The sequence below is a fragment of the Artemia franciscana genome, chromosome 11 (assembly GCF_032884065.1).
Source record: "Artemia franciscana chromosome 11, ASM3288406v1, whole genome shotgun sequence".
NCBI lineage: Eukaryota > Metazoa > Arthropoda > Branchiopoda > Anostraca > Artemiidae > Artemia > Artemia franciscana.
In genome coordinates, this window is record NC_088873.1 from 39629101 (window position 1) to 39644758 (window position 15658).

Sequence of the window (15658 nt, forward strand, 5' to 3'; positions counted from 1 at the left end):
TTTCTAATGGTAATTTAGGGTCCATTGCTCTATATCTGTAAAAGAAACAAAACTGAAAGAAGAATATTCACATAAAACTGTTTCTTTTAACTTGAAAATTTTCTTTGATGAAGCATTTATTGGTATTGGAATTTTAATTTTTAACTATTATACTTTTAATTAAAAAGTACATATAAAATGAGTTTAATTTTAATTTTTTATAACATTAAACACAACGCAGCAAAGAAAAATGACGTCCCAGAATGAATCAATTTTCACAAAAGATGGTGCTTTCTTTTGTCTCTCTTTCGTTTCACAAAATCTAAACTATATTCCATTGAAAACAATATGTTTTGCGAACCGTTTATTTTTATTATGGCTATATCTAGGATTATTTTTGGGGGAAAGGCTATCATTTTTGAGGGGTGTGTTAAAAAAAACCTTTAAAGAACGTATCAAAATGTATTTTATATGCATTTTTGTAGCCATTTTATCTTATGAGTAAAATTGAACCTTTGAGTGAGTGGATGGTGGGGATGGATGAAACACACCCGTCACTGCGGATGCATTTTTGGGTGTTTTTTTAGGGGAGTTGCAAAAAAAAACTTTACAAAATGCATCAATATTTGTTTATTTGCATTTTTGTAGCTTTTTACGAATATAATTTAACCTTCGGGTGATGGGGAGGGGGGACTGAGCTGCAGCCATGACCACCTTATCTGGATAGGGCCTTGAATTTTTATTTGACAAAAAGTCTCTCTTGCTTTGGAACCTCTCTTTCTCGTTTCTCGCTTTGAAACGATTTAAAATATATATTGCTTTTTTCAGTAAAGCGCGTGTAACAATCGCGCTATGATTGGAGTGCAAGAAGAAAAATTCCCCACTTTATATATCTATTAACTTCTGTTTTTTTTTAGTTTAATTAGAACATCAATTTATTTTGGGTACATACTAAGTTCCTTATTGGTTTTATTTTTTTATTAAGTTTAATATCCGTTTCTTTTAACTGTTTTATCTCTTATGCTGTATTTACTCTTTTAGCTCTTATAATAACTGTTTCTAAGAAATTATAATTGGGGCAAAAGACAGACAACTTCCTCGTTCAATTAGGCATATTTAGTAATTTCTGTTCGTTTTGAATTTGAGAGGAATATTCGTTTTATTTTTTGTAACTTACAATTTCATCATTGGTTCAATTTTTACTAAGTTGTTTCTTTTTACTTTTGTTGATTATTCGTTATAATGTCAATTATTTTCTTTACTCTGCTAAGACATATTTTCGCTATTTACTTTTATTAAGACAACTTTTTTTTATTAATTAGTATAGTGAGCCAATTCTTTTGATATATCTATTGATATTACAATTCCCTTTTTTTACTTTTCGATTATTATTGAGCCATGTTGCTCCTTATTTACGGTTTGTTACCAAGAACGGTTTGATTAATTTCTTTATACATCAAATATTCGGTTTCATTTTATTAGTTCTTTCCAAGGACGATTCAATTCACATTCAGTTTTCAAACGGATTATATTACAATTATTTTCTTTTGTACTCATTATAATATTAAAGATAAAAATAAAAATACAATGAAATGAAATGTTGGACTGATAAGCTTTCAAGAATTAGTATCATTATATATCATATATTCAGTTTAAACTTATATGATCTTTCGAAGATTGTTGAAAACACACCTACTTTTCATTAAAGCGCAAATAACGCAGTAGGCTTTAGACTTATACAGTTAGAGAAGGGGGCAGTAGCCAAACTCATGTTTGCTGGAATTATTGCTCGTATTAACCTTGATTTGTATATTTAATTAAAGTTTTACTCGTTTCTAGATTTAATTATTCATTTATATTTGTACTGATGTAAGTTTCTTTTCTGTAATTGTCTGTTTAATTTCTGTTCGTTTAGGCTTCACTTATTCCTTAGTCGGAATTTATGATCGTAATGAGTATGAATTATTATATGAATTTATTTCTGCTGATCTTATGGTTAATGTGGCTTTTACTTTTCTATGAAAAACTTCTGTTTTGGAGAGTTTTTTTTTTTAATTTCTGTTTGTTTTTGATTGTCGGATATTTAGTCAAGTATAACTTAAATTTTAGGGGGTAGAAATTTAAATCATTTATCTCATTCCCAGATAAGTGCCTCTTCTCTGAAAAAAAATATAAAAAATCGGTTTTTACTTTTCTTAAAAAAATCCTCATTTTTCACCTATTTGATTTTTTTTCTTTTCATTTATTATCTCCTTTCTTGTTTTCATACATGGTTTATTTAGTGATTTTTTTTTAGATGATTTAGCGATTTATGTCCTGATTTAGTGATCTTTTTGTTTAGGCAACATAAGAAATAACAAGAAATATTCGTAAAAAACTAAAAGTTCTAGTTGCCTTTTTAAGTACCCAAAAATAGGAGGGCAACTGGGCCTCCTCCCCCCTCCTTTTTCTCAAAATCATTCGATCGAAACTATGGGAAAGCCATTTAGCCAAATAAATAAATATGCAAATTCTGCTTTAATTATTCATCTGTGGAGAGGCGGAACCAATTAAATTAAAAAAAAAGTTTTTTTTAACTGAAAGTAAGGAGCGACATTAAAACTTAAAACGAGCAGAAACTACCCCGTATATGAAAAGGGCTGTTCCCTCTTCAACGCCCTGGTCGTTACGCTAAAGTTTTTACTGTTTTAAAAAGTAGAGTTGAGAGAAAGAGTCAAACTTTAGCGTAAAAAGCGGGGCGTTGAAGAGGGAACAGCCCCTTTCATATACGGGTTAATTTCTGCTCGTTATAAGTTTTAATGTCGGTCCTTATTTTCAGTTAAAAAAAATTGTTTTTTTTATTTAATTTCTGATTTTCATTAGGATCCATTGACTTTTTGGGGAGTTATCCCCTTTTTAGAAAATCAGGGAAATTTTTTCAGGCACGCAGCTTTTGATGGGTCACATTAAACTTGAGGAATTTTATACATTTTAACTAAGCATCAAAATTTGATTCGTTTCTTGTGTTCATTATTATCAAGACTCTGCTTCTTTCAGTTTAGGCTACTTATGAAGTTTTCGGCTATGTTTTATCTTATGGGGAAAAATAAAGTGTTTGGCAGCAATTTTAAAATTTTCAAAGAAAAAATCGCTCAATTCTTGTGCGAGTACGGTCCAAACAATACCTCATGGTTATTGCTAACGAAGTTTACCAAATTCGTTGCAAAAAAAAAAAAATTATTTAATGAAAAATTTACAATGACTTTCCTTGTGACAGTAGGGAGCGAACCAGAGCGTTCTCAGTTGAGAGGCCCAGTCACATCCACTAGGCTGTCACAAGGTAAGTGTCTGTAGGATTTATTGATAGAGTGACGTGTGTAATAAATCATAACAGCTAATGTCAGTGGAAGTAACAATCCATTGAAAATGGCATATTTTACAATCAAGATTATAAGTTTATATTCAGGTTTTACCAAATTAAACAACGTTGAAGCATAGAATTGATTAAATTAAGGACAATTGGGAAAATCCCCATAAATCTCATAAGTTTTTATTACAATTTTAAGCCTTTATTGAATGTTCTTTGATAAAGGGTTTTCTGGGATGCGACGGTTACCTACCCACCCCATTGAAAATACCCCGTGGATAATACACCCTCACAGAAAATTCCTCCGGGTAATTTCCCCCCCATTCTCCTTGGATAGTTCCGGATGTTCATTAGAAGGGAAATTGAAAGCTTTACGAATATCTTTAAATCCTATAGATAAGAGCCAAAAGGATTCAATATCATAATTTTTGTTTGTTTATTATTTCCAAGAGGCACTTAATATGGAAGGGTTGGTCGTATAAGCTTTGGAGGGGGCTTATTCAATTGTCATTTGTAAGTTCTATGGCAGATGCTAAACGTCAAAATTAATAGGAGGGCAACAAACCCTCCTATCAGCTTCCACGGGAGCTTGAAACTTCCACAATAGGATCCCACCACCAGATTCATCATAAGACCATTTCAGATCGCATCACATCATAAGATCTGCACAGGGATCTTAATGATGTCATTAAGACCCCTTGACTTTTAGGAAGTGTTTCCCTCTTATTTGAAAATCAGGGAAATTTTCTCAGGCGCGTAACTTTGATGGATAACATTAAGCTTAATGAATCTTATATGGTTGTAATCAGCATAATAAGTGGAATTTTTATATATCTTTTGAAATCAAAATTCTGTTTTTTCGATTTTCAGTTACAATTAAGCCATTTCGCTCTTACTTACAGTTCATTACTGGGAACCTTTTGATAGCATGATTATGGTAAGATCAAGGCAAATAAAGTAGGTATTTATGTCCCGAAAGTATATCACTTGCACTGATTTCAGTTGTTTCTTCATCTGATTAGCTTTATTTCATGGGTCCCAGTCCCCCTTGACACCCCTTCCCAATCTCTCTCCCCGATAGCCACCTTACGTGATAAGTTGATAAGTTGAGACACTTAATTATATTGTCATTAAAAATTAGGCAATTATATTGCCGGGCGCTCCATATCAGTAATAACAATTGTTACTGGTCGATAAAAGAATAACTGGGCTAATCTAGAGTCAAATCTTTCTAACTCGTAAATACTTAAAAATTTTATTCAATGTTTAGAGGAAGGCACGCATAGAGGACTTTCATTCAGAGGAGGGGCAAAATCAGGAAAAATACCAAAAATGGTTATTATGCAACAAATATAGGAAAAAAGAAGGAACTTGTATGCTAGTATTACAGGGGGGGGGGGTAGGTCTGAAGTCAATTTGTTTTCTTCTGAATTTGAAAAATACTAAATTATCCTAGAAAAAGGATGAATTCAGGACTTTTGGCTCGGGGGGGGGGGGGGCGGGGGTTACAAGACAATTTTACAAAATGCACCAAAACTTTCCTTATATGTATTGTTTTTTTGCGGGTCAGACAAAAAAAAATAAGGGGTGGGGTATCAAACTCGGTAACCCCACCCTCCCCTGGATATGGCTTTGCCTAGGAATACTGTTGGACCATATATTAAGGGAGATCAAACGACTTCATTTGAATAATATATTGGAAAATAAAAGTTGAAACTCTCTTTTGACAGTATATTGAAAAACAATAAAGTTTGAAACTCGCAAGGAAAATTTTATCGTAAAAAATCATCGGCAATAACATTGTATTTGCAGGGCTTTAAATCTTTATTCTAGAAAGCTAAAACGACTATTCAGTAGGAAATAGTTGGCAAAAGCTCAATAAAATGGTAATGTATTCAGTTTTTGGATCACTTTTGTTAGGATGTCAAAAAAGCATTTAAAAAAATGTTTTAGATGCTTCCACCTGAGGAGAAAACTACAAGATAACGACATTAATGAAGTCACTACCACTAGAAGCATATTAATAACCAAGTATAATTTGGTTGCATCTACAGATATGATGTATATAAATAGTTACACATTGTTTATATTAAAAATTGTTAGTCTAGAAATAATCTTGAGACAAAGTTAACTTAAACTTAGTCTAGAGTTCGGGTTGAATCGACAAAAATTCAAACTCGTGGCGGCGCTTTTGGCTAGGAGGCTCATAACAAGGATTATGTGTGAACAGATTTTAGATGATCTTCAAAGGATTTACAAATGTTAACCTCTTATCATAAGTAACATGACCAATATTTACTGAAAATCATACACTCTATTCCGTCTTGCTGAATCTTCAATATCTTCGGCAATTTTATCATGATCTCCACTTCACACCTCCTTAATTTGTGTTTTAATGTATTTTGTACGTCAACACTTTCTCTACTTTATATCGCTTTAACACTTTAGCTATTACTACTTGTGGTCCCTTTCCTGTCTTTAACTGGGACAAGTCCATATTGAATGTTCCTCCTCAACTTTTCAACATGACAATACAGTATTTTAGTAATGTGCCGTCTTGCCGCATCTTCCTGATCATCGGCAATTTTACCATGATATCCAATTCACGCCTCTTTAATTTGTGTTTTAATGTATTTTGTGCTTCAATACTTTCTCTACTTTATATCGCTTTAACACTTTCGCTATTACTGCTTGTGGTCCCTTTCCTGTCTTTAACTGGGACAAGTCCATATTGAATGCTCCTCCTCAACTTTTCAACATGACAATACAGTATTTTAGTAATGTGCCGTCTTGCCGCATCTTCCTGATCATCGGCAATTTTACCATGATATCCAATTCACGCCTCTTTAATTTGTGTTTTAATGTATTTTGTGCTTCAATACTTTCTCTACTTTATATCGCTTTAACACTTTCGCTATCACTACTTGTGGTCCCTTTCCTGTCTTTATTTGGGACAAGTCCATATAGAATGCTCCTCCTCAACTTTTCGACATGACAATACAGTATTAAGTATAAGTTTACAGTATTAAGTATAAGTATAAGACAATACAGTATTAAGTATAAGTATAAGTTTTTTTTTAATAATATCTGTTCATATAGTATTAATCTAATGAAAGTTTAATAGAATGGTTAATGTAATGAATATTTCCATTTTTCGTGTCTCTAGGTGTAAGAATTAAAATATCTAATTCTAATTTAATAGTTCTAATTAGCTTCATTTGATTTATTTCAGTACCCCCTTAACATCCCCCAAAAGTTTCAAATAAACGCCATAAGCTATTCTTGAGACATTTCAGATACGCCCTTCGTACAACCCAGATGCACAGAATATCTTTTGATTGAACATTCTGATCCGTAGCCAATCCTACGACAATGCAGATATACTCTGTTAATAATATGGATACAGATGGTATTTTTATTTAGTTTAAATTTCCCTTAAGCATTCACTGAACGTTCAAGTACTGCTCAAAATGCCCTGAAAATTTCAATTGAATACCCTCAACCGTTCCTGAAATATTGCTGATACGCCCTTTTGATAATCCACATACATATAATATATTTCGATTTTGTTCAACATCCCCTAAGTCTCTCTGAATGTCGTCAAACGTAAATTATAATCAGCCGCTTTCACAGTCACAAGTTGTCAAACAGTTCGGGTAACGAACTCTGCTCAATAGTAACCGGAAACTCTAAACAAGAGCTAAGAGCTCATATGGCACTTGTGACGAGGCAAGAAGAGCTAAGAGCCAGGAGCTCAAATGGTATGAGCTCTAACAAAATCCTATGAATCAATAGATCGATTTAAAAGGAAAATCAGAGGCTTAATGCCGGTCAGGATTTAAAATAAGAGCTCTGAGTCACGATGTCCTTCTAAATATCAAAATTCATTAAGATCCGATCACCCACTTGTACGTTATAAACACCTAATTTTTATAATTTTTCCTCTCCCTTTAGCCCCCCATATGGTCGAATCTGGGAAAACGACTTTATCAAGTCAATTTGTGCAGCTCCCTGACACGCCTACCAATTTCCATCGTCTTAGCACGTCCAGAAGCACCAAACTCGCCAAATCACTGAACCCCTCCCCCCAACTCCCCCAAAGAGAGCGATTCCAGTACGGTTACGTCAATCACGTATCAAGGACATTTGCTTATTCTATCCACCAAGCTTCATCCCGATTCCTCCACTCCAAGTGTTTTCCAAGATTTCCCCCTCCAACTCCCCCCAATGTCAAAAGATCTGGTCGAGATTTCAAATAAGAGCTCTGAGACATGAATTCCTTCTAAATATCAGATTTCATTAAGATCCGATCACCTATTCGTAAGACTAAAATACCCCAATTTTCACATTTTCCAAGAATTCCGGTTTCACCCTCCAACTCCCCCAAATGTCACAGGATCTGGTCGGAATTTAAAATTAGAGCTTTAAAGCACAAGATCCTTCTAAATATCAAATTTCATTAAGATATGTTCACCCTTTCGTAAGTTACAAATACCTCAATTTTCAAAATTACCCCCCCCCATTTCCACCAAAGAGAGCAGATCCGATCCGGCTATGTCAGTCACGTATCTTAGACATGTGTTTATTCTTCCCATCCAGTTTCATCCTGATCTCTCCGCTTTAAGTATTTTCTAAGATTTTCGGTCCTCCCCAACTACCCCTCCAATGACGCTGGATCCGATTGAGATTTAAAATAAGAGATCTGAGTTACGAGTTCCTTCTAAATATGAAATTTCAGGAAGATCTGATCACTCCTTCGTAAGTTAAAAATACGTCATTTTTTCCAATTTTTCAGAATTAAACCCTACCCCCCCCCCCCAAAAAAAAAGAGCGTAAGATTATATAAATCATGTATCTAAGACTTCTGCTTATTTTTTCCAAAAATCGCGATCATCGCGATCCCTCCACTCTAAGTGTTTTCCAAGATTTTAGGTTTCCCCCTCCCAACTCCCCCCCCCAATGTCACCAGATCCGGTCAGGATTTAAAATAAGAGCTCTGAGACACGATATCCTTCTAAATATCAAATTTCATTGAGATCCGATCACCCGTTCGTAAGTTAAAAGTACCTCATTTTTTTCTAATTTTTTAGAATGAATCCCCCCCAACTACCCCAAAGAGAGCGGATCTGTTCCGGTTATGTCAATCATTTATCCAGGACTTGTGTTTATTTTTCCCACCAAGTTTCATCCCGATCCCTCCACTCTAAGTGTTTTCCAAGATTTTAGGTTTCCCCCTCCATCCCCCTCAATGTCACCAAAACCAGTCGGGATCTAAAATAAGAGCTCTGAGACACGCTATCCTTCTAAATATCAAATTTCATTGAGATCCGATCACCCGTTTGGAAGTTAAAAATACCTCATTTTTTCTAATTTTTCAGAATTAACCCCCTCCCTCAACAACTACCCCAAAGAGAGCGGATTCGTTCCGGTTATGTCAATCATGTATCTAGGACTTGCGCTTATTTTTACTACCGAGTTTCATCCCGATCCCTCCACTCTAAGGGTTTTCCAAGATTTTAGGTTTCCCCCTCCCAAATCCCACCCACCAGATCCGGTCAGAATTTAGAGTAACAATTCTGAGACACGATATCCTTCCAAACATCAAATTTCATTAAGATCTGATCAACCGTTCGTAAGTTAAAAATACTTCAATATGTCTATTTTTTCCGAATTAACGGGCCCCCGACCCCCCCCCCCAGATAGTCAAATCGGGAAAACGACTATTTCTAATTTAATCTGGTCCTGTCCCTGATACGCCTACCAAATTTCATCGTCCTAGCTTACCTGGAAGTGCCTAAAGTAGCAAAACCGGGACCGACAGACCGACAGAATTTGCGATTGCTATATGTCACTGGGTTAATATCAAGTGCCATAAAAAACGTAACAATAGTTACATCAAAAGAATCGCATTTTGATGCTGATTTTAGATATATGAGTTTCGTTAAGTTTAGGCTTACCCATCAGAAGTTACGAGCCTGAGAAAATATGTCTTATTTTAGAAAAGGGGGACGCCCTTAAAAGTCATTGCATCTTAACAAAAATCACACCATCAGATTCAGCGTATTAGAGAACCCTATAGTAGAAGTTTCAAGCATCTATTTACAAAAATGTGGAATTTTGCGTTTTTTGCCACAAGACAGATCAAGGATGCGTGTTTATTTGTTTTTGTTTTTTTTTTTTTTTCTTTCCCCAGGGATTATCGTATCGACCCATTCGTCCTAGAATGTCGTTTGAGGGCTCATTCTAGCGGAAATGAAAAGTTCTAGTGCCCTTTTTTAAGTGACCTAAAAAATCGGAGGGCACCTAGGCCCCCTCCCACGCTCATTTTATCCCCAACATCACCGGATCAAAATTCCGAGATAGCCATTTTATTCAGCATAGTCGAAAAACCAAATTGCTATGCCTTTGGGGACGAGTTACTCCTCCACAGTCTCCGTGGGAGGGCCTGCATGTTACAAACTTTGGCCAGTGTTAACACAGTAATGGTTATTGGGAAGTGTACAGACGCTTTCGGGGGGTTTTTTGGTTGGGGGAGGGGTTGAGCGGAGGGGGTTACGCGGGGGGATCGTTCCATGGAGGGATCTATCATAGGGGAAGAAAATTTCCATGAAGGGGGCGCAGGATTTCTTAGCATTTTTTTGAAGAACAAAGAAAAAATAAATATGAAAAAGTTTTTCAACTGAAAGTAAAGAGCAGCATTAAAACTTAAATTAAACAGAAATTATTACGCATATGAGGGGTTCACCTCCTCCTAATAACTCACTCTTTACGCTAAAGTAACTTTATTAAATTCAACTTTTTACTCTATGGTCTTTGTGATTCAGGGGTCATTCTTTAAGCGTTAGTGTAAACAGCAAGGTATTGACGAGGTTGTGAACCCCCCTCATATACGTCATAAAAACATATGAATATAGAGGTTCGTTACGTAAGCTAATTCGTAGGTTACGTATATTTTTACTAATAAAAACGTTCGTAAAAAATTAAAAGTTCTAGTTGCTTCTTTAAATAACCAAAAATTGGAGGTTAACTATGCCTACTCCCGCGCTCTTTTTTTCTTAAAATCGTCCAATCAAAACTATGAGAAAATAATTTAGCCATAAAAATTAATTAATGTGCTAATTTCGTTTCAATTATTCATGTGCGGAGAGCCAAAATCAAAACATTCCTTAATTTAAAAACTTCCGGAAATTAAATTTAAAAAAAAACAAGTTTTTTTAACTAAAAGTAAGGAGCGATATTAAAACTTAAAACGAATAATTACTCGGTATCTAAAAGGGGCTATTCCCTCCTCAACGCCCCGCTCTTTACGCTAAAGTTTTTTACTGTTTTAAAAAGTAGAGTTGAGAGAAAGAGTCAAACTTTAGCGTAAAGAGTGGGGCGTTGAGGAGGGAACAGCCCCTTTTATATACGGAGTAATTTCTGTTCATTTTAAGCTTTAATATCGCTCCTTACTTTCACTGAAAAAAAAAACTTGTTTCTTTTTTATTTAATCGCAGTCAGAAGTGGTCATTTTTGTAGGCGTAACTAGTCGCATTTGAGGCCATAATGATAGCAATGACTCTAAAAATTCCAATTTAATACCCTTACAAGTTCCTAAGATATTAGACATATTTATTTTTGATAACGTGGATGCAGATAATATCTTATTATTTAGCTCACTATACCCCTCAACATTCTGCGAAGGTTCACCCCAACGTACGTAGAATTTTTAGACACACCCCTGATCAAACAACTTCCCCATTCTCAATAGTAAATCCTGAATGTTAAAAATGAAAAGATTTGATAATTTACAATTCTTACCCTGGGGGCTCTGAGGGCATTGGATTTCCATTCAAATGAGCCTCCTTCAAAGTTTATGTGACCACACCTTGCATAACAGGCGTATAGCCTCGAAGCATAACTTACAACCCTTGCTCTGGGCTCTGGAGGGTCGTTTAACAATGGAGGCATTGTTATATGATATTTGGACTGTATTGAACAGAGTGGCTATATCAAAATTTTTATCAGATATATTTGAGGTGGGGGCTAGTTTCCCTCTGGTTACTTTTGACTCTTAAAAATCAAACTAGAACTTTCAATTTTCAATCATATGACCCTCCTCCAAAGTTTATGCAGCCATCCCTTCCATAAGAACCCTATTTGCCTCCGGGGCATAACTTACAACCCTTACCTTCGGGTTCTGGGGGCAATTTCAACCTTAAAGGCATTATTATACGATTTGGACATTTTGAGCAAGATGACTATCTCAAAATTTGGATCAGATTCATTTGGGGAAAACTGAGCTTGGAAGGGGGGAGGGGGTATTTGCCCTTTGGTCCTTTTTGATTGTTAAAAGGGGAATAGAATTTCAATTTCCGATCCAATGAGTCTCCTCCAAAGTTCCTCTTTGAGCATAACTTACAGCCCTGGCCGCCAGGCTCTGGGGGAATGTGTCAACCCTGGAGTCATTGTTGTATTATCTCTGGATTATTTTGGAAAAAAATGGCTATCTAAAAATTTTGATTGGATGTGTTTGGGGAAAAGAGGGTGTGGGGAGACTATCTGCCCTCTGATCAGTTTCGATTTTAAAAAGCGAACTAGGATTTTTAATTTCCAATCAAATAAGACTCCTCTAAAGTTAATATGGCCACCTCTTCCATAAGAACCTTAAATAACTCCGGGAAGTAACTTATAATACTTGCCCTCGGGCTCTGGGAAAATTGTGCTAACTCTAGAGGAAAAAAAGATTTATGGACTATTTGAAAAAATAGCTATCTCAAAATTTTGATTAAATACGTTTGGGGAAAATAGGGCGTAAAGGAGGGGGCTAGTTGCCCACCCATCATTTGTGGTTCTAAAAAAGGGCACTAGAACTTCTGATTTCCAATCTAGTGAATCCTGCTCAATGCTTATACGACCATCCTTTCCATATTTTGTGCCTAGAGGGAAAAGATAAAACAGAGTAAAATATTGGAGCCTTGTGGCCTTTACTATAGGCAACGCTATAGCATTGCCTCTGATGAAAAAATTGGTGATGATAACTTCTATAACAAATTAGCCAGACTTCACGAAATTGAAGAGGTTATGGATTTTATATAAATAGTAGCATAAGACTAAATAATAGCGAACACAGCAGCCGATATTTAAACCTGTATTGATCATTGTTCTGCACTGAAACAAATAAAGTGCATTTAAAATCTAAAAAGCACAACAGCTTCTAATATAAGACTAAAACCTTGCAAATAGAACAAGCTAAACTAAAATTAAGAAATGAATTTATATATTTTTAATTTTCTATACACCGTGGTTTTTTCTGATATTTTTTTTTTATTTGTTAAGTTGCTTCTAAATCTCTAGCAAGCTACGCTAATGCGGCATATGTTTGCTAAGCTGATATTTTTTATACAGTGAAAAAAATTAATGGCAAACTTTCAATAAACCTATAATTTACAGGTTATTTCTTAATTTCCGTATTGATAAACCATTTTTTTCAGATTTGCTGAGCAGATATCCAGTGGACTAGAATACATTCATTCAAATGGAATTTTGCACCTTGATATTAAACCAGCAAACGTATTGGTTAACAGTAAGAAAATCTGCAAAATTAGTGATTTCGGCTGTTCAGTGACTGTAAAGGCTCTTGAAACAGTTTCTCAAATCAAGGTAAGGAACAAAATTTTTCAAAATAAACTTGCTAAATATTATTGTTTTTATTATAAGGCTAATTTCATAACAGTCTTTAAGTCGGTATTTTCTAAACAAAAAAAAATCTATTCTAAATGGTTTTAAGAGCCAGGATTGCAGACTGGGGATTCTGTCTATTCCCAGATAGATAATGCTATCTCTGCTTTTAGTTGGGATCCAAAATTCCTTTCTGAGACACTTACTTATCACAAAATTTTGGTAACACCCTTCATTCTCCTTTACAGCGGTATTGACAGATATCTACTATACTTTAAAATCTACGAACGACATTTATTTCCGCTATCAAGCGGAATGGTGTGAATGCACCATTTTATCTATTTTTGCTGTTCATTCTCTTTTTCAAATAGTCAATTTTTTGTCAATAAAATAAGTTCTGTTGGGAACATCCCATTTTATCGTTAACACAGGTTTATCACGAATGTGATCTCCTATCCCCTCTGTTATTCTTTTTTTTCGTTCGGTCAATGAGAACATTCAAAGCACTAGAGATCCAGCAACTTTAGTAGCTACAGTTAACCGTTTGTACGCACTGAAATGTGACAGATAATGTTCTTTATTAAGCACAGTTTATGATGTTCTACCCCCACCCTCCCCCTCATAAACATCCTCTTTTCTCCAAACACATTCAATCGAAGTTTTAATATAATCATTTTATTGAAGTAGTCAAACAATGAATTTTCGGAGTATGTTGTCCGCTACGAGGACAACATATACCAACCCAAAGACCCGGAAAAGGGTTACAAATAATGTCCGGATGTATTTGAGGCTCTTATGGAAGAGATAGACTTCGGAGGAGATTCAAATGACTAGAAACAAAGTTTTAATTCCCTTTAGAAGTCCAAAGTAGTCTGATGACTCTATGGGCGAGTGTTCTAAATTACGCACCGGGGCCATATAAGGTTCTTATGGAAGGAATGATCGTATAACTTCGTTGGGGCTCATTCTACTGGAAATTAAAAGTTCTAGTTACCATTTTAAGATTCAAAAGGGACCGGATAGGTTCTAGCCCTCTTGCCTTATTAACCCAAATCCATCCGATCAAATTTTTGAGATAGCCATTTTGTTAAATTAAGTCATTAAATTAAATCACCTAGTCAGCTTTAGTATCCAACAGCCTTCATATGAATAATCCTGTTTTTTACTCTTTTCAAGAGTAGCCAACCATTAATCTGTTATATTCAATTCATGAATGCCGCAGAAAGAAAAAAGCTAATGAAAAATTACTTTTAGAGAAGGAAGATTTTGGATGTCTGATCCATCTTGTGTACGACAAGAGCAATCTTTTGTCATATTTCTCATCACTTTCACAAAATATGTATATTATTCATTTGAAATTTACCTTTGGCAATTGATCATACTTTTCATAAGACTTAAAAACCCCAGTGCTCTAAATAATTCAGTGATACTAAGCTGTAAACTAAGCAATAAAAATGTTAAAATTATTAGTTAGAAACATTGGAAAAATGTTAAAATTTCATAAGTAATGTGGTGAATATTAGAGTAGTAAAACAAATTGGACAAGATTTTTTTTATTCCTACTACCACAATAGTTTCAAAAGGTTTTATGCTTGAACTGTCCCATCACATAGGTATTATGCTTGCTCATTGATAAGTATTAAATAAAAAAAAAAAACTAGTTTTTTTTAACTGCATGTAAGGAGCGACATTAAAACTTAAAACGAACAGAAATTACTCCGTATATGAAATGGATTGTCCCCTCCGCAATCCCTCACTCTTTACGCTAAAGTTTGACTCTATGCCACAATTCTGTTTTTTAAAACAATTCAAAGCTTTAGCGTAAAGAGCGAGGGATTGCGGAGGGGACAACCCATTTCATATACGGAGTAATTTCTGATCGTTTTAAGTTTTAATGTCGCTCCTTACTTGCAGTTAAAGAAAACTAGTTTTTTATTTAATTTCTGAACGTTTTTGAATTAATGCATGTTTGATTTTGGCTCTCCGCACATAAATTATTGAAATGAAATTTGTATATTAATTTTTTTTTGGCTAAATGGCTTTCTCTTAGTTTTGATCAGACGATTTTGAGAAATAAGGGGTGGGGAAGGAGGCCTAGCTGCCCTCCAATTTTTCGGTCACTTAAAAAGGCTACTAGAACTTTTAATTTTTAACGAACGTTTTTATTAGTAAAAAATATGCGTAACTTAAGAATTAACTTACGTAACAAACTTTTATATTCTTATATTTTTATTATGTGTACGAGGGGTTTGTACCCTCGTTAATACCTCGCTCTTTACACTAAATCGTAAGTTTCGTCCCAATTCTTTAAGAATGACCCTGAATCAAAAAGGCCGTAGAATAAATAGTTGAAATTACTAAAAATACTTTAGCATAAAGAGCGAGGTATTTGTCTCCTCCTAAATACCTCGCTCTTTATGCTAAAGTATTTTTAGAACCCCTCATATGCGTAATAATCTCTGTTCGTTTTGAATTTCAATGCTATTCCTTACTTTCAAATGGAAAAACGTTTTCATGTTTATTTTTTCATTGTTTTTTTATAGTAATGCTACAAAATCCTGCACCCTTTTCATTGAATTTTTCTTCCCCCATGACATATTCCTCCAGGGAAATATCCTCCCACATAGCCCCCTCCCATAAACCCCAACCCCCAAACCAAAAAAAAATCCCTTG

The 15658-nt window shown here is 34.8% G+C and overlaps 1 protein-coding gene across 1 annotated transcript in view; it reads left to right on the top strand.

The window, feature by feature from the left end:
* LOC136032620 (proto-oncogene serine/threonine-protein kinase mos-like) overlaps positions 1 to 15658 on the top strand; it is a 99778-nt gene that overhangs the window by 69399 nt on the left and 14721 nt on the right. The window contains exon 4 of the mRNA XM_065712893.1: positions 12799 to 12967. Coding sequence (XP_065568965.1) covers positions 12799 to 12967 — 169 coding nt within the window. The remainder of the gene's footprint in view (positions 1 to 12798; positions 12968 to 15658) is intronic.